At 34.7% G+C, this 18,473-nt stretch overlaps 1 protein-coding gene across 1 annotated transcript in view; it reads left to right on the top strand.

The window, feature by feature from the left end:
* The window catches only part of TMEM255B (transmembrane protein 255B), a 128,040-nt gene that overhangs the window by 50,015 nt on the left and 59,552 nt on the right, over positions 1–18,473 (top strand). The window contains exon 4 of the mRNA XM_051984252.1: positions 13,455–13,544. Coding sequence (XP_051840212.1) covers positions 13,455–13,544 — 90 coding nt within the window. The remainder of the gene's footprint in view (positions 1–13,454; positions 13,545–18,473) is intronic.

Raw genomic sequence — 18,473 nt, forward strand, 5'->3', positions numbered from 1 at the left:
AAGCACACTCCTCTCATTAGTATGCATATTTACCTCTCATAAAAGGTATAATTATATATATACCAAAAATTATATAAAAATAAATTTCCTTATGATTTGTTATCAGCAAATATTTTATATTTGATCATAAAAGAAGAAAAATTTCTTAGATGAAAAGAGGTCATAAGTAGAAAAAATTTTAGAAGCGCTGAACTAGAGGGAGTCTGATAGGTAAGTATTTCAAATACAACTTGGGTGACATAGGAAAAGGGTAGTATATCATTGAGCATTGGTGTGTAGGACCACTCTAAGTATTTTTTGAATGTAATACAACCATAACAAATCTGTTGAGCTTTGCAGAATAATGGTTTCTTCTTTTATTTATTTCACACAGTCATCTTTCAATCTGCTTCTGCAAAGCCATGCTTTTAAATAAGACTACCACATCTTTCCCTTGAAATAAGTAGTTAAAAAACCCATTTACCAGCATGGTGTTTCACTCTCAGCTCCTCTAAGTGGCAATTAGCCTTGTTTTCTATTGCTTTTGGAAACATCATCTCAAATTTATATTATGTAGTAATTATTAAAACTGCCTTATCGTTCTTCATTACAAGGGGATGAAGTGATGAATTTTGTTTTTGTTATTGTTGTTAATATGGTTTTTGATATTCTTTGTCCAAATAGCCATTTTCCTCTCCAGTGCCTGGAATGTGCCTGAGAGATGCTAGACCTATGTCTCTGAAAATTGAGATGTTTTTCTGGACTGATAATTTCCAGACTCTTTCAAACCTTCAGTTATAGTTATTGTTGTTCAGTCATTTTAGTGATGTCTGACTCTTCATGACTCTATTTGGTTTTTTGCTTGTCTGTTTTTTGCAAAAACACTAGAATGGTTTGCCATTGTCCAGTTTGTTTTACAAATGAGAAACTGAAGCAAGCAGGATTAAGTTACTTCCCAGGATCATAGAGCTTGTTGATATATTAGGCCAGATTTGAACTCAAAGACCAGTCTTCCTGACTTCAGACCTTGTCACTCTTATTTACTATACCATCTAGCTGCCCTCAGTTCTAGATTCACCTGGTATTAATTAATGGTAGCCCACATTTCTGTAGCACCTTCAGATTTACAAAATGACTTTGTGATATAGATTGTGGTTATGCTAGGCCCATTCCATGGATGACGCTGTGAAGACTGAGGAGGTGTTCAATGACTTGCCCAAAGTCATAAAGGCATGAAATGCCAGAACTGCAATGTGAACCCGTGTCTCTTGAAAAGTTCAGGGCTATTCTCTCCTATGCTATTTATTCTTTTAACAAATAATTATTGATTTTATTGATGCAAAGAAGTAGTCTAGCTTCAGCTTTTTATAAATTAGGGAACCGAGGCCCAAATAGGTAAAATAACTTGTTTGTGGTCATATAAGATGTAGGTTGTATGGACTATGTAAGAAACAAAATATTTTACCTAGAATTCCACTGAGTACTGATGAATGCAGGAAAGATTTATTTTACATTCTAGCAAGAATGAGTGCCTAGGTTTGCAGACACACCTTCGAGACTCCAAAAGCAGCATTTTATTTCCTATCCTGAAGTAAAAGTTCCTTCTCTGATTCTCCATTAATTGGGTATTATAAAAGTTACATAGCATGAATCTCCACCTCTCATTACATCTTCAATCCCAGATCCCAAAGAGGTTGTGTTCTTCGGAGGAAGATAACTTCCACCCTTGGTTACTCTTTGATGTCCTTGTGGTTTTCAGTTTTCCAGTTTTTCATTTTTCCAATTTAATTTTCATAATTGTGGAAACTAAATAAATGCCCATCCATTTCTCACAGAGTAGAACTCAGGTCTTCTGGTTCTCAGAAAAGAACGTGAGGGGGATGGATATAGAGAGGGAGGGGTAGAGAAGGAGAGAAGGAAAGAATGGAAGAAAAGTCAGAAAGGAAGGAAAGTAAGGAGAGGGAGGAAAAGAGGGAAGGAGGAATGAAAAGAGAGGTGAAAGAAGGAAGAAAGAAAGGTAGGGAGGAAGGAAGAAATAAAAAGGAATGGAGAAAGAAAAGGGAGAGAAAGGAAGAAAAGAAGGAAGGACAAAGAGAGAGAGGGCAGAATAAAGGAAGAAGGAAAAGAATTGAGGGAGGGAGGAATGTATAAAAGGAGGAAGAGAGGGAAGGAAGGGAGAAGGGAGGGAGAAAGGAAACAAGCATTTATTATATGCCAGATATTGTGCTAAGCTCTTAGTTCAGTTCTTTTTCCATAGTACAAGGATTTGCTTCCTGACTAGGTAATTATGAGATGTCTCAAAAGACTTTTTAGGCTTAGATCATCTTCAAATCAAGTGGCAAAGATTTTATCATTATACCATTGACTGGTAGGCTAATTTCTCAAAGCGAATTTTAACCATTAACAAGGGGGAAGACTCAAGCTAAGTTCTTTAGTAGAACTCACTATTAACAAGGGGAAAAGGGATGCCATAAGGCAAGCAGAGTTCCTAGAGAACTTGCTGCCATAAGGTGGCAAGTTCTAATGAACTTGCAATGCCATAAGGCAGGCTAAATTCCTAAAGATGCTAGCAGGAGATTGGTGAGTTAATTTTAAAATGAGTTAGGGAAGAAATGAAGTATCTGTAGGTTCTTTTATAGGGAAAAAATAACCTGGGCATTGACATCATAACTTGGCCTTCTGATTGGATACAATAATTTTGTAGGATAATTTTGTCAATACAAAGAATAAAAGACCTATTTAAAAACCAGTTAAGGAGATAATCCAGTCAGTGTTCCTCTCTGTTGGGTATGGTAATTCACTAGAACCCACAGCAACAAAGGTTCATTTAGGGGCAAGATAATCCTGTCAATTCCTTTCTTATGGCCCATATAGACACTGGGTTGCTAGCAGAAGGTTGAGGACAGGAGACAGTGAGGCAGGGGGAAATATTCAAAAGGTGGGGAAATCATCCTAGCAAGAATAGATAATGCAGCTAGACTTCTATGACACAATGGTATGTAAAGTGGGGTGGGAGCTTCAAGGTTTTCCTGGGTTCTTTTCTAAACTCAATCTTCCCAGTTCTAATTGTAAGGAAGTGGGGGGGTGGGTGTCTATGGTTTATTATCCAGGGTTCAACAAAAGAAGGGAGGGAAGGAAGGAAGAAAGGAAGAAGGGAGGGGGATGGAAAAAAAGAAGGAAGAAGAAAGGAAAGAAGGAAAACAATTTACAAGGGGAAGAACCTAAGGTTTCTGGTTAAAACAGAAACAATTTATTTTTTACATTCATACTAAGCCAGTCAGGGCCCAAAAATAACCAAGAAGAGCATGGCTGATTTGGGTCTAAGCCAGGGTCCTTTAGAAAGAAATCTAGTCTATAAATCCCAAGATAGCTTGCAAAGTTTCAGTGACATATTCAAACATATACATTGATCTTTTGAAGATAAAAAGATGTCTTCAAATTGGGATAGAGTTATAAACCTAGTATACTGGTAAATGAACTCTCCCCACTTAGGCTAAAGGGAAAAATTATAGGAAAATAACTAAAAGAGAATACAGAGGTCATTGACCACAATCCTTATTTTACATATGAAGAAACAAGCATAGAAAGTTTATGTGGCTTCTCACATGTCATTCATATTGTAAGTAGCAAAACCAAACTTTGGCTTCAGGTTTCTGTGAGCCGACATTCAGTTTTTTTTTTTTTTTTTCTTTCATATCTGGTGGGTGGTACCAACTTATTACTGGAAGAAAAGGAACTGTTCATTAGGATAAAAAATAAGGTACTCTATGTGGTAGAGGGAAGGAAAAACAGAGTTTAAGTGACTTCCTCATAGTCATGTAGTGTTGAAGGACTTGAATTCAAGCCTTCCTGATTTTGAACTTAGCTCTCCTATTTTTTTCTTTTTTACCAGATAGGAAAACTGAGTTCAAAAGAAGTCATGACTTGTCTCACTATCTTAGAAGGAGAAACAAATTAGCAATAGGTAAATGTTGTAGACACACATTGAGCTTTGGTATTGGAATGCTGGAGAAACTGAGGCAAGATAGAGATTAGAGAGTTTTAATATTTCATTTGAATTTCTGAGAGGGAGAGATTTTCTGGGAGCAGATCAGAATCCATTTGTCCCCCAAGCTGAATTGCTTTCAAAGAATTCAGCATCAAATGTGAGATTCCAGTGATTTTTATATGGCTCTAACGATTAGGGGAGAAAAGGCAAGAGGTGGAGTCCAAACACTGGTGAGCTCAGAAATTTCCAGGAAAGAACCATCAATTTGGTTCTGACAGGTTGGAGGTAGGACCATAAATTCTGATACATTGGAATTGAAGAGGGGTAGTCACTAGAGACAGAAAGTCTGGAACAAGACATGGACCCACACTTAACACCATATACCAAGATAAGATCAAAATGGGTCCATGACCTAGGCATAAAGAACGAGATTATAAATAAATTAGAGGAACATAGGATAGTTTATCTCTCAGACTTGTGGAGGAGAAAGAAATTTGTGACCAAAGATGAACTAGAGACCATTACTGATCACAAAATAGAAAATTTTGATTACATCAAATTAAAAAGCCTTTGTACAAACAAAACTAATGTAAACAAGATTAGAAGGGAAGCAACAAACTGGGAAAACATCTTCACAGTTAAAGGTTCTGATAAAGGCCTCATTTCCAAAATATATAGAGAACTGACTCTAATTTATAAGAAATCAAGCCATTCTCCAATTGATAAATGGTCAAAGGATATGAACAGACAATTTTCAGATGATGAAATTGAAACTATTACCACTCATATGAAAGAGTGCTCCAAATCATTATTGATCAGAGAAATGCAAATTAAGACAACTCTGAGATTCTACTACACACCTGTCAGATTGGCTAAGATGACAGGATAAAATAATGATGAATGTTGGAGGGGATGTGGGAAAACTGGGACACTGATGCATTGTTGGTGGAGTTGTAAACGAATCCAACCATTCTGGAGAGCAATCTGGAATTATGCCCAAAAAGTTATCAAATTGTGCATATCCTTTGATCCAGCAGTGTTTCTATTGGGCTTATATCCCAAAGAAATACTAAAGGGACCTGTATGTGCCAAAATGTTTGTGGCAGCCCTGTTTGTAACTGGAAATTGAATGGATGCCCATCAATTGGAGAATGGCTGGGTAAATTGTGGTATATGAATGTTATGGAATATTATTGTTCTGTAAGAAATGACCAGCAGGATGAATACAGAGAGGCTTGGAGAGACTTACATGAACTGATGCTAAGTGAAATGAGCAGAACCAGGAGATCATTATACACTTCGACAACGATACTGTATGAGGATGTATTCTGATGAAAGTGGATTTCTTTGACAAAGAGACCTGAGTTTCAATTGATAAGTGATGGACAGAAGCAGCTACACCCAAAGAAAGAACACAGGGAAACGAATGTGAACTATCTGCATTTTGTTTTTCTTCCCAGGTTATTTTTACCTTCTGAATCCAATTCTCCCTGTGCAACAAGAGAACTATTCAGTTCTGCAAACATATATTGTATCTAGGATATACTGCAACATATCTAACATATATAGGACTGCTTGCCATCTAGGGGAGGGAGGAAGGGAGGGGAAAAATTGGAACAGAGACGAGTGCAAGAGATAATGTTATAAAAAAATTACCTTGACATGGATTCTGTCAATGTAAAGTTATTATTAAATAAAATAAAATAAAATATTAAAAAAAAGTCTGGAACAAGAGATGTGCTTACATATTTCTAAGTAACTTATCTGCAATTTATGGCTCTATGCAGTGCTAATGGTCAGGGCTCCCAGCCCTAATTATTTCAGTCCTAATGGTCAGGAAGGGGGATTGCAACCAGAGGATTGAGGCAGAAGAATTCAAGGAACTGAGGCAGAACAATTTAGGGAAACTGAGGCAGAACAATAAAAGGAAACTGTGGCACAACAGTATAAAGAAAGACTTCTTAACAAATAATATTAACCATGAGTGAAAAGAGCCACCTTGGAGATGTAATTGATTCTTCCTGCTTGGGGTCTTCAAGGAAATACTGAATGGATACTACTCACATATATTGTAGTAGAAGTTTTTTTTACAGATGATATTCAGGACCTGACTTGTCTTAGTTTCATTCATAGTTAGAAGCAGTACTCCTGACTTCTACTCCCAGACTTCTCATGAAATCATAATTTTATTTTATTTTGTATTACATAGTGGAAAGTGTTAAATTGGGGTCAAAAGGACCTCAGTTCAAATTCTGAGTCTGTCACTTGACATCCCTAGGTCTCAGTTTCTTCCTCGGTAAAATGAATGCTTTGGATTAGAAAACCTCTAAAATCTCTTTTAACTAGAGATTTGTGCTCATTAAAAAAAAAAAAAAACATTTCTTTAAAAAAAATTATTTACAAAACAGAATAAGGAAAAAAAAAAGAAAAACAGAAAAAGAATACAAAACAAAATAAAACAAAACAAAAGAGAACATTGTTATGTGCTCAGCAGAACATCAGGGAGCTTTCAAAATATATAACAACAAATTACCAGATCAAGAAAGTATATATTATTAGTAGAAGAAATTATATTCATGAATGTCTATTTTTCTTTACTTCCTTGTGAATTGTTCTTTTGTTCTCAGCTGTGCAGAACCTTATTTATTTCTTCTTTTCTCCCCTTTCATCCCTCTCCACCCCCAAGCAAGCTATAGTTAAGAAAAGATATATAATGCAATCACATCTACCCAATGTGAGTAGATTTTCAGAACTCTATTCTTCTTCTGTACCTCATTTATATAACATAATTACTATTTTTAATTTGTTTGCCAGTCTTTCATTTGAGCTACACTATTGTTGATGTCTATCTTAAATATACATTTCCCATGTTAAAAAAAAAAAGCATAAACAGTTGTCTATGTTGAGTTCTTACATACATACATACAGATGCCCCTCTTCCCCCATATATCTTTCCTATCCCTGCTGACTCTTTGCTTTAGTTCTGCTTCTTAACTTGCCTTTACTTCCCCCTACCCAAGATCCTTCCCTATCTGCCCATTCCCTCACCCCCTTATTTCTTTGTACATTTTGGAGGGCGCTGTATAGTCTGTGGTACATATGTAGTTTGCCTATTAAAACCATTTCCAATGTGAGTAGATTTTCAGAACTCTATTCTTCTGTACTTCATTTATATAACATAATTACTATTTTTACTTTGTTTGCCAGTCTTTCATTTGAGCTACACTATTGTTGATGTCTATCTTAAATATACATTTCCCATGTTAAAAAAAAAAAGCATAAACAGTTGTCCATGTTGAGTTCTTTGAAATTGTTCTTTGATATTGGCTCTTACATGTTAAATTTTTCTATTAAGTTCAGGTTTGGTTGATACAAAGTCCTAAAAATCTGCAAGTTCATTGAATGTCCATTTTTTTTTCCTCATCTAATATTATAAATAATTTTTCTGGTTTTTGGCTGCAGGCTTAGTTCTTTTGATTGTTGTTAGATAGAATTTTTAGGACCTATGTCTTATTAGGGCTTCTGATAGATCCTGTACAATTCTAATTGTAGCTCCAAGCATATTTAAATTTTTTGTTTGTTTCTTGCAAAAGTTTCTCTTTGATCTGGGGATTTTGAAATTTGATAATAATGTTACTATGTTTTCCACAAAGGATATCATTGAGGATGTGGATTTTTTTTCCCTAGTTCTACTTTTCCCTGATGTCCTATCACTCCAGGACAATTTTCTTGGATTATTTTCTGCATTACTGTGTCAAGATTCTTTTTTGGTCACAACTTTCAGGCAGTCCAATTATTCTTATATTTTCTCTTCTTGACCTGTTCTCTAGAACTATCATTTTTCTTGTAAGATGTTTCATATTCTGTTCTATTTTCTCATTTTTTATAATCTGTTTTGTTATTTCTCAGTCTCTCATAGCTTCACTGGATCTTTCAGAAAGTAGAAAGAAGAAAGGCATCAGCTGAGAGTTGAGGTGATAGGGGCAGGCATAGGAGTTTGAAGAAAGTATGATTGAAATAATATCTATAGGGAGAGTGCTAGGGAACGAATAGATAAGTTGTGAAGTCAGGCATTAACAAAGGCTGTTATATCTGTCATGATACAGTCAAATATACAGTATAGTTAAATGGATTTATAGCTGATTGAACAAAGTTGTCCAAAGAGAGTTAGTTAATAATAGATTGATGATGTCAAGCTACAGAATTGTAGATTGATATGAATGACAATGTAATCTGTCCTTGGTCCTTCCTTTTTGACAGCATTTGTCAGTGACTTAGAGGAAGAAATGGAATGCATATGACTAAAACCCTCCAAACAACTGGAAGGGATAACAGATATCATAGATGACATAATAGAAATTAAAATAATGACTGGAATCCTGGGCTCTAAGCAACAAGATGAAGTTTTGGCAGAGAGAAGTATAGGTTAATGCACTTGGATTAAGAAAAAAATTCTTTTGCACAAGTACAGAGTAATAATCTCCATTCAAAGAATAAAAACAGCATTAGGGGAACAATTCCTGTGGCCATGAACCATGTGCTTTAGCATTCAACCAAGATGCTATGGCAGTAAAAAGAGTACCTTGGATAGAACCTGGGATTTCATTAATATAGGAAACTCCTGGTAAGGAAATTTCGTACCTGCTCTGCAACTAAATCTTAAGAGTATTATCTGGAATATTGAGAGATTAAGTCTAAGGTCATAAGCAGGTTTTTTTTAAAATCATTTTCCAATCATTTTCAGCTCTTTTTGTCCAACGCCCGTATGTGGTTTTCTTGGTAAGCATATTGGAGCAGTTCATCATTTCCTTTTGTAACTAATTTTACACCCGAGGCAAACAGGATTAAGTGACATGTCCAGAGTCACACAGGTAATAAATGACTGAGACCATATTTAAACTCATAAAAATGAGTCTTCCTGACTCTGGGCCCAGCACTTTATCTACTGTACACATTCAGAGAGAGAACTATGAAGTTGGTATAGTTGGAGGAATAACTTAAAGTAGTGTCTTTTTGACTACGTGGATGGCTCTTTACTATGACATACTGTCTGTCAATGCTATCTTAGTCTACAATAACTGGCATATACTGTCTAAAACAAAAGATATAACATGGTACTCTATGGTGGTCAGATAACCACAAAGTAAGAGGTTTGCTTCTGGTTATCATATTTTAAGGGTAATAGTAACAAACTGGAAGCCTTCCAGGAGGATGATTAGGATGATGAAAGTCTGGAATTTTTTTGATATGTAGAACAGTTAAAAGAACTAGAATTGCAAAATCTAGAGAAAACTATAACATAGTATATTAATGTATTGAACACATATGTGGAAAAAGGAATATACTTTACTTTGGCCAAGAGTTCAGAACTAGGATCAATGTCTAGGTTGGTCTTGTATGGTGCCAAATTTGGACTCAATTTAAGAAAACATTTTTTAATGATTAGAGCCATTTAAAAACCAAATTATCTGTCTTTGAATTAATGGGTTTCCTTTTATTAGAGGTCTTCAAGGCAAGGAATTTTGTGGAAGGCATTTCCAGGCAAGTAGGAGTTGTATTGAATCTCATTCATTATCTATTCTTTTGGAAGACAGGATAGTTCTCTTTAAGTTGTAGGTCTGCAAATTTAACTCTGTTTCCTGGCAAAATTATAGAATATACAAAGAATATGAAAAGCTTTTCAGATGGAAAAAATAAAGCCATTTGTAGTCATATGAAAAAATGCTTTAAATCACTACTGATTAGAGAAATGAAAATTAGGACAACTCTGAGGTACCATTTCACACCTCTTAGATTGATACCTAAGATGACAGGAAAAGACAATGATAAATGTTGGAGGTGATATGGGAAAACTGGAACACTAATGCATTGTTGTGAATTGATCCATTGAAACATTCTGGAGAGCAATTTGTAACTATGCTCAAAAGACTATCAAACTGTACACACCCTTTGATTTAGCAGTTTCTCTATTGAGTTTGTATCCCAAAGAAATCATAAAAGAGGGAAATCGATCCATATATGCAAAAATGTTTGTAGCAGCCCTTTTTTGTAGTGGCAAGGAACTGGAAATTGAATGGATGCCCATCAGTTGAGGAATGACTAAATTGGTCATGGTATGTGAAAGTAATGGAATATTATTGTGCTATAAGAAATGATGAGCAGACTGATTTCAGAAAATCCTGGAAAGACATATGAATTGATGCTAAATGAAGTAAGTAGAACCAAGAGAACATTGTACACAGCAACAAGAAGATTATGTGATGATTAACTGTGATGGACTTGGCTCTTTTCAACAATCAGGTGATTAGAATAGACGTGATGGAAAGAGCCATACACATCCAGAGAGAGAATTGTGGAGACTGAATGTGAATCCAACTATATTATTTTCACTTTTTTTGTTTGTTTTTTTCTTTCTCACAGTTCCCTTCCCCCCACCTTTTGATAAGATTTTTCTTTTTCTTCTTCTTCTTTTTTTTTTTGTATAACATGACAAACATGGAATATATTTAAAAGGACTGCTTATATTTAACATATATCAGAATGCTTTACTGCTTTGAGGATAGGGGAGGCAAGAAGGGAGGAGAAAAATTTGGAACACTAAGTCCTACAAAAATGAATATACTTTAACATATTTAACATGTATGGGACTACTTGTCATCTGGGGAGGGGGTGGAGGGAAGAAGGGGAAAAGTCAAAACAGAAGTTTTTGCAAGGGTCAATGTTGAAAATTTACCTATGCATATGTTTTATATATAAAAAGCTATAATAAAATTGTAAAAAAATGAATGCTAAAAACTATATTTACTTGTATTTGGAAAAATAAAATATTATTTAAAAAGTTTATTGTACATTCTTTAATTCATTACCTCTCTGATAGGAGTTAAGTAGCATTAGAAAGCAGAGAGAATGGAATAAGAGGCTATTACAATAGTCTAAATTGAAAATCTTGTCATTTTTTGATGAGAAACAAAGACATAGTAAGGGTCTGAACCAAATGGCCCATGAGAGCAGAAAGAAGGGAATGGAATACTATAAAGATTATGGAATTGGAATTAACAGGATTTCTTACATAGTTGGATTTAGGAAGATATACAGATGGAATAAGTAAAGAAGGCACCAGTGTGTAAATATGAGAACTGGATGAATAATCATCTCATCAATATACTGAAGTCAGAAGTAGAGACAGTAATAGAATACATCCATATTTGTTAGATTTTTTCCTTATTATTAGTCATTTGAAATTATCTTTCAAATGATTGTTAATAGTTAACAATTCTTTTAAAAATTTTGAAGCCTTTTGTTTTTAGGTTACTTTCATTTCCATATATATACCTTTGTCTTCATTTATCCAAAACATCATTCTTTGTAACAAATGAGAAAGGAAGGGAAGTGGGGAAAAAAAGATAGCAGAGAGAGAAGGAGAGGAGGGAGAGTAAAATTAACCAACATATTATCATAGTCTAAGACTATATATGCCTATTTCCCCACCTCTGCAAAGAAGGCAGGGAAGTACAAATTCTCCTCTTCAGGGTTAATTTGATCATTATAATTATACAGTGTTCAGTTTTGGGGATGGGTGACTGGGTGAACTGGGTAGTACATTGTTCTTTCCATTTGCATTGCTGTAAATATTAGGTATATTAAAGTTTTTTTTTAATTTATATCAGTTCACATTGTCTCTCCATGCTTCTCTACATTCTTCATATACATTCTTACTTAAAGCACAATAACTTTCCAATAGAATATAATTCCTGTACAAAGTTATAGCACAATTTGTTTAGTCCTTCCCCATTTAAATGGACATCTATCTATTTCATTTTCAGTTCTTTTCTACTACAAAAAGAAATACTATAAGTGTTTTGAGATATAAAAGGTCTTTCAAATTTTGTCATCTTGGGGAATGTACATAGCAATAGTATCTCTACTATCAAAGGGTATGGACAAATGCAGTTTTTTAAAAGATCTGTATGTTCATATCTTTGAACTACTTATCTATTGTAAAATGGTACTTGATCTTATACAGTATTAATATCCAATCTCTAGGATATTGGATCTTTGTCACAGAGATTCAATGCAATTTTCCCAGTCAATAATTGCTTTTAATCCTAACTATATTGATTTTGTTCATGCAAAATTTTTGCTTTTCTATTATCTAACCAAACCTATTTTTTATCTTTTGTGATCTCCTTTATCCCTTGTTTGGATAAGGATTCTTTCCTTATCTATAGTTGTGAAAAATACTTTTATCCATTCTCTCCAGCTTTTTTTTTTTTAATGGTGTGATATTTTTATATTTAATTCATAAGTGAATTTATTATGGTGTATGGCGAGAGGTACCACTTGAAATCTATCTTTTGCCAAATTGCTTTTTAATTTTCATAGCAGTTTTCACCAAAGAGGGATTCCTTTCCCCAAATCGATTATGTTTTCATAACCTTTCCATTTTTTGCAAATGGCAAGAGCCCTGGAAATGTTAGCTGATTTTTGAAATGTCATAGAAGTCATAAGTAGCAGATCTAGGATTTGAATTGGGGTCCTTTGATTTATTCCATTCCAGTGCTTATTCTACTAAGATTTTTCATCCCTTGACTACGTTATTGTTCAGTTGTTTTCAGTTATGCATGACTCTTCACAATCTCATTTGGGGTTTTCTTGGTAGTAGTGTACCATTTCCTTTTCCAGTTCATTTTACATATGAGGAAATTAAGGCAAATAGAATGAAATGACTTGTCCATGGTCACATAGCTAGTACATATTTGAGGCCAGATTTGAACTCAGGAAGACTCGTCTTCCTGACTTCAGTCTAAGCACTGAGCCACCTAGCTATATGGGTACCACAAGCAAAATTCCAATCTATAAAAATATTTCCAGAAATGCCCTAAATTCCACATTTCATATATAACTTCAGAATGAGAGTCCCCTTCATTAAGCCTTGTGCAATGAATCACGCTTAGAATCATAGAATTGGTATTGGAGATTTCTGAATTATCTAAGAAAGTACTTTATGCAAATGATGACAGACTCAGAACACAGTGGAGTATGCATAAAGATCCCTTCAATCTGCTTATCTGCTTACTTTTTAAATGTGATATTATGACATACATCTATACATTTATTATGCTAAATATTTCCCAATTATAATTTAATCTCATTTAAGCAGTAGTGGGGAGTATTGTGGACTGTGTATGGTGAGCCTCTGCTTTATAGCATGTGAAATTTTGTCATGTTTGTCTACCAGAAACCCAGTTAAATAAAAAAGCAAGTTGTAATTGTGTGTGTGTGTGTGTGTGTGTGTGTGTGTGTGTATTATGCACACACCTATGTATGCATGTACACATGTGTATGTATTTATGTTGGGAAGAAAAATAAAATAAAAATTGTTGCTACTTTGATAAATTTATATTGTCTTATATTTTTAAAGGTTTTATTGTTGTTCTTGATTCAAAAGAATACATGTCCACCTCATCTCTGTTTCTTCCTTTTGCAGTTGGTAGCCGCCATAGTATTTATCAGCTTCGGTGTGGTGGCAGCCTTCTGTTGTGCAATTGTCGATGGAGTTTTTGCAGCCCGACATATAGTGAGTACCATCTTAATGATACATTTTACCATCCTCATTCTGTTCCTAAATGTTTTTACAAGTGAAAACAATTATTTCCACAGTGACACAGCTTAGAATCTTTCAGTATTTGACTTTTAACACCTTTCTTTCATGCCCAGGTGTCGCAGCTAGGTGGTAGAGTGGATAGAATATTGGATTTGGAGTCAGGAAGATCTGAGTTCAAATCTGACCTCAGGCATGTGACACTTATTAGCTATGTGAACCTGGACAAGTTATTTATCTCTGATTGATTTACCATAATAATAATAATAATAATAATACTGGTAATAATAATAGTATTTATCTCCCAGAGATATTATGAGGATCAAATGAAATATTTGTAAATTGCTTATATCATATTGGACACACAGTAGACACTTAATGTTTGTTTCCTTTTCCCTCTCCCTTCTCCATCTTGCTAAAGAAATCATTTATTTGGCAATAAGAGCTGGAGCCTCACTGAATGAAGGTCAGGAGGAAACCCTTCTCTGCCAAGATCTTGTAATTAGTGCCAGCAATAGCCTAGAGTTCTAAGGAAAAAATGAGAGAAAGATAGGGAAAGATTTTCCCTGGCTAATGACTTCTTAGGTCAGAGTGCTGAGAATATTATTTCAGCATCTCTCATGCTTATGGAATGAGGAGACATCATGTAATGGAAAGATCACTGGGCATGGAGTCAGATCTGGATTTGCATCAGGATTCTTCTGCTTATTGTTACTTTAGGCAAGTCACTTTTCACTTTAACCTCTCTGAGCCTCTTCTCCTCATGAAAAATGAGGGGACTGATTTTTGAGATTCTTTTACTTCTAAATCTTGTGCAATAGAGCCTATGGAAACCTATCTTGAGACTTTAATCTTGACCTAGAATCACAAAGTCAAGCAAATAATTAATATCCATCTGGTACATTTAGTGTAGTGTGCATATCATTTGGACAACAATTATTGATTTTCCAAAAGTTTGAAATCTCTAGTTTGGCTTTATAGATAACCATACTTTCTGGGTAGCCATCGTTCTTTCTAGTTTCCAAGGTGCTATTCATAGCAGGAACAGGACAGAATTAAGAGATCATCAGTTAAAAATAAGGATCTGTAGCTTCCTTCCTTCCTTCCTTCCTGCCTTCCTTCCTGCCTGCCTGCCTGCCTTCCTTCCTTCCTGCCTGCCTTCCTTCCTTCCTGCCTTCCTTCCTTCCTTCCTGCCTTCCTTCTTGCCTTCCTTCCTTCTTTCCTTCCTTCCTTCCTTCTTTCTTTCCTTCCTGCCTTCCTTCCTGCCTTCCTTCCTTCCCTTTTGCAATTAGAGTTAAATGGCTTGCCCAGGGTCACATAGCCAGGAAATATTAAGCGTCTGAGGCCAGATTTGTTTTCCAATTTCTTAAATAGCCTTTTATAATCTGTTCCAGTCTCATATTTTCCAAATAAGGAAACTCAGATTCAGGGAGGTAGCTAACATCACAAAGGTCATTAATAGACTCTTGAGTCTTTCAAAATACAAAGAATAACAAAGAAGATTAGATATACTATTATGAACTTTGTACAGGAATCTACTTTTTTCTAGTTTTAAAAATAGAATTGTGTCCTTCTTCTAGGATAGGAGAGGCACTGGATCTTTGTTATTAGTACTTTGTCATTAGTTCAGATAATCCAACTACCTCTGTCAATACAGGTGTATTGAAAGGATAAGCAACTTACTTGCTCAGGGTCTTATAGCCAGCATGAGTCAAAGGATGGCTCCACAAGCTAAGTTTTTCTGATCTCAGTGCCAGTCTTTTTCCTTTCTTTCATGTTGCTTCTTTTCCTTTTCTGAACATATCAAAAGTTTATTTTGTGGCCAGATATGTAACATATCAAAGTTTTCTGTTTTCATTTTTCTTTAATGATAGAGAAACTAGAAACTGGAGCTTCTATAGATTTGATAAAAAGTTGGGAATTTTAGATGCAGTGTCTCCTTTCAGTCAGAATGCATGGGCAAAGGGTGGGATGCAGACAGTAGGCTAAAGTCTTTCTCTTTGACCTTGTGATTGTTTAGAGGTGATCTTGGGTTCTCAAACACAATGCCAATGAAGTATGAGCTCTAGTTGCTCTTCTGAAGCTGGAAAAGCTTTGTGTGCAAGCTTGGGTATGGAAGGTCATCTGTGAAAAAGCTTAGCTAAGTGTAGAGAATCTCACAGTCAAAAAGTCGAATTTTAGGTGATGACTATTTTGTCAATGGTGACTCATGAAACTATCAACTAAGATTCTATTGCTGATTGCACTGGTTGAAGCCACATATTTTTTGAAGTATTGAGGTATGTTCTTCATGTAAGAATTATATTTGCTGATCCCTAGTATCTGTGTGACTCCTGAACTTTTATAGTATCACTATTGAGGGATTTTCCCCCACTGGGAAGAGTGAGCATAGATTGGACTTTGGATTTGGAATCAGGAAGGCCTGGATTCAAATCCTACCTCAGACACATACTGACTATGTGGCCTTAGATAAGTTATTTAAACTGTCAAGCTTTCCATGCCTTGTCGCTTCTAAGGGTCTTTCCAGCTTTGTGATGTCTTTTAAAAAAAATCTGTGATCTATTTTCTTGCACAACATGACAAATATGGAAATATGTTTAAAAGGATCCCACATGTTTAGCCTGCATTCAATTGTTTGCTGTCTTGGGGAGCTTGGAAGGAAGGGAGAGAGAGAAAAAATTAAAACACAAAGTCTTAGAAAATAAATGTCGACTATATTTCATTGCTTGCTATCTTGGGAAGGGGAGAGAGAGAGAGACAAATTTTGAACATAAAAGTTTTGCAAAGGTGAATGTTGAAAACTATCTTTGCATGTGTTTGGAAAAATAAAGCACTATTTAAAAAACCAAAAAAAGAATGGTAAAAACTATCTTTACATATATTTGGAAAAATATTATTGAGAAAAAAAAAGAAAAAAATCTGTGATATAGCTGCATGAAAATTGAGGATTATATCTTTCATATCTTACTAATAATGAGTCTTCTGTCCTTTACAACTATAGTCTACTGTCTGCTGACAAATGAGAATGTTTAGAATGTTTATTCTAGAATAAATTTTTCTTAAGTACAAAATGTGTAAGCTGATGTCAGCAAACATCTTCAAGCACTTTTAAATTTTATCTTTTCACTGTTGAAGTACCTAGGATCAGAATTAGTATTACTTACTACTAGCTCATATATATATATATTACAAGCTCCTATATAAATAGTCCAGGTCATTAGAGAGTTTTCAGAGATAGTAGCTCATTGTTGCCTTTTACCTCTCTCAGTTGGAAAAAAATTTACAAAAGATCATTTTTTTTCCCCTAGGAGCTTCAGAAAAGACTTGATTGATCTTTGGATTCATCAGAATCTCAACCATTGCTAACAATAGCTGCTACCTTAATCTTTGAATCAACATTCATGACCAAATAATATTAGCATAAGTTTCCAATTTGACTCCATGCCAAGGAATAGATTGCTATACTGTTTGTCCATAAATAGTTCATGCATACTAAATGTAAGCTTTTTGAGGGTAAGCATTGTGTTCTTCATTTTCAAATAAAATCATTCTCTAGGGCCTCTTGGTAGTTTGGAGGTGATCTTGGGTTCTTAAAGACAGACAGCATATAGAATGTTAACTCTGGCTATTTTTTGGGAGCTTTGTATCCCTAGCACTTGGCATGATTCCTGGACATAGTATGTAACACAACTATTTGTTGACTTGAATTACATTGAAAATGTTTACTAAGAGATTGTATGATGATCAATTCTTATGGATGTGGCTCTTTTCAACAATGAAATGTTTCAAGCCAGTTCCAATAGTCTTGTGATGAAGAGAACCACCTGCATCTAGAGAAAGGCCTGTGATAACTGAGTACAGCATAGTATTTTCATTCTTTTTCTTATTGTTTGCTTGCATTTTGTTTTCTTTCTCATTTTTTCTTTTTAATCTGATTTTCCTTGAGCAGCATGGTAATTGTGGAAATTTGTATAGAAGAATTACACATGTTATACACATATTGGATTATTTGCCCCCCCCCCTCCCCATGGGAGGAGGTGGAGGGAAAGGAAGGAAAAAATTTGGGACACAAGGTTTTGCAAAGGTGAATATTGAAAATTATCTATGCATATAATTTGAGGAATAAAAAACTTTAATAAAAAAAAGAAAATGCTTGCTAAGGGCATTGAAATGGCTATTTGGTTAAATTTTTTCTTTGTTATCTATAGAGCAGTCTTAAATAAGTTTTTAGACGTTGACTTTTTTTTTGCTAATTCTTAAATCATACAGGGCAGTAAGGTATAATGAAGAAGTACTAGAGGAGTACATAAAGCAGATAGGTGAAGAAGTGCTGGTCCTGGAGTCAAGAAGATCTGAGTTCAAATATTACCTCAGACACTTAAGCTGTAGAGCTCTAACCCAGTTACATAATTGCTTTCTGCCTTAGTTTTTTTTATGGGTAAAATGGAGGAAATAATGGCAGTTATCTTCGGGATTGTAATGAAAATCAAATGAGAAAATAATTTTGCTTTGCAAAGCTTAAGTGCTGTGTGTTATTATTATTATTATTAGTTTAGAACATTAATCAACATTAGTTGAGTTTTAACTAATTCTATACAGTTCAAAGAATATATAGATCAATATATTATAACATCTTGATATATCTGTATATTAAGAATCCATGGTTGATATTTTTGGTAAGGAAATTATATATACTAATACATATTGCAATCCATATATAGCTCAACCAAATATCTTAGTTGCTTTAAAAAATCAATTGGATTAAGCTCCTTACCCACAGTCACACACACAGTCAGAGCTAAGATATGAACTTATATCTATCAGACTTCAAGTCCATCCATGGAAATGCCATACTGTCCTTGAGAAATGAAAATTTTAGGTATCTGATTGTTTTGCTTATAAGAT

Source organism: Antechinus flavipes, chromosome 3, assembly GCF_016432865.1.
Source record: "Antechinus flavipes isolate AdamAnt ecotype Samford, QLD, Australia chromosome 3, AdamAnt_v2, whole genome shotgun sequence".
NCBI classification, from domain to species: domain Eukaryota; kingdom Metazoa; phylum Chordata; class Mammalia; order Dasyuromorphia; family Dasyuridae; genus Antechinus; species Antechinus flavipes.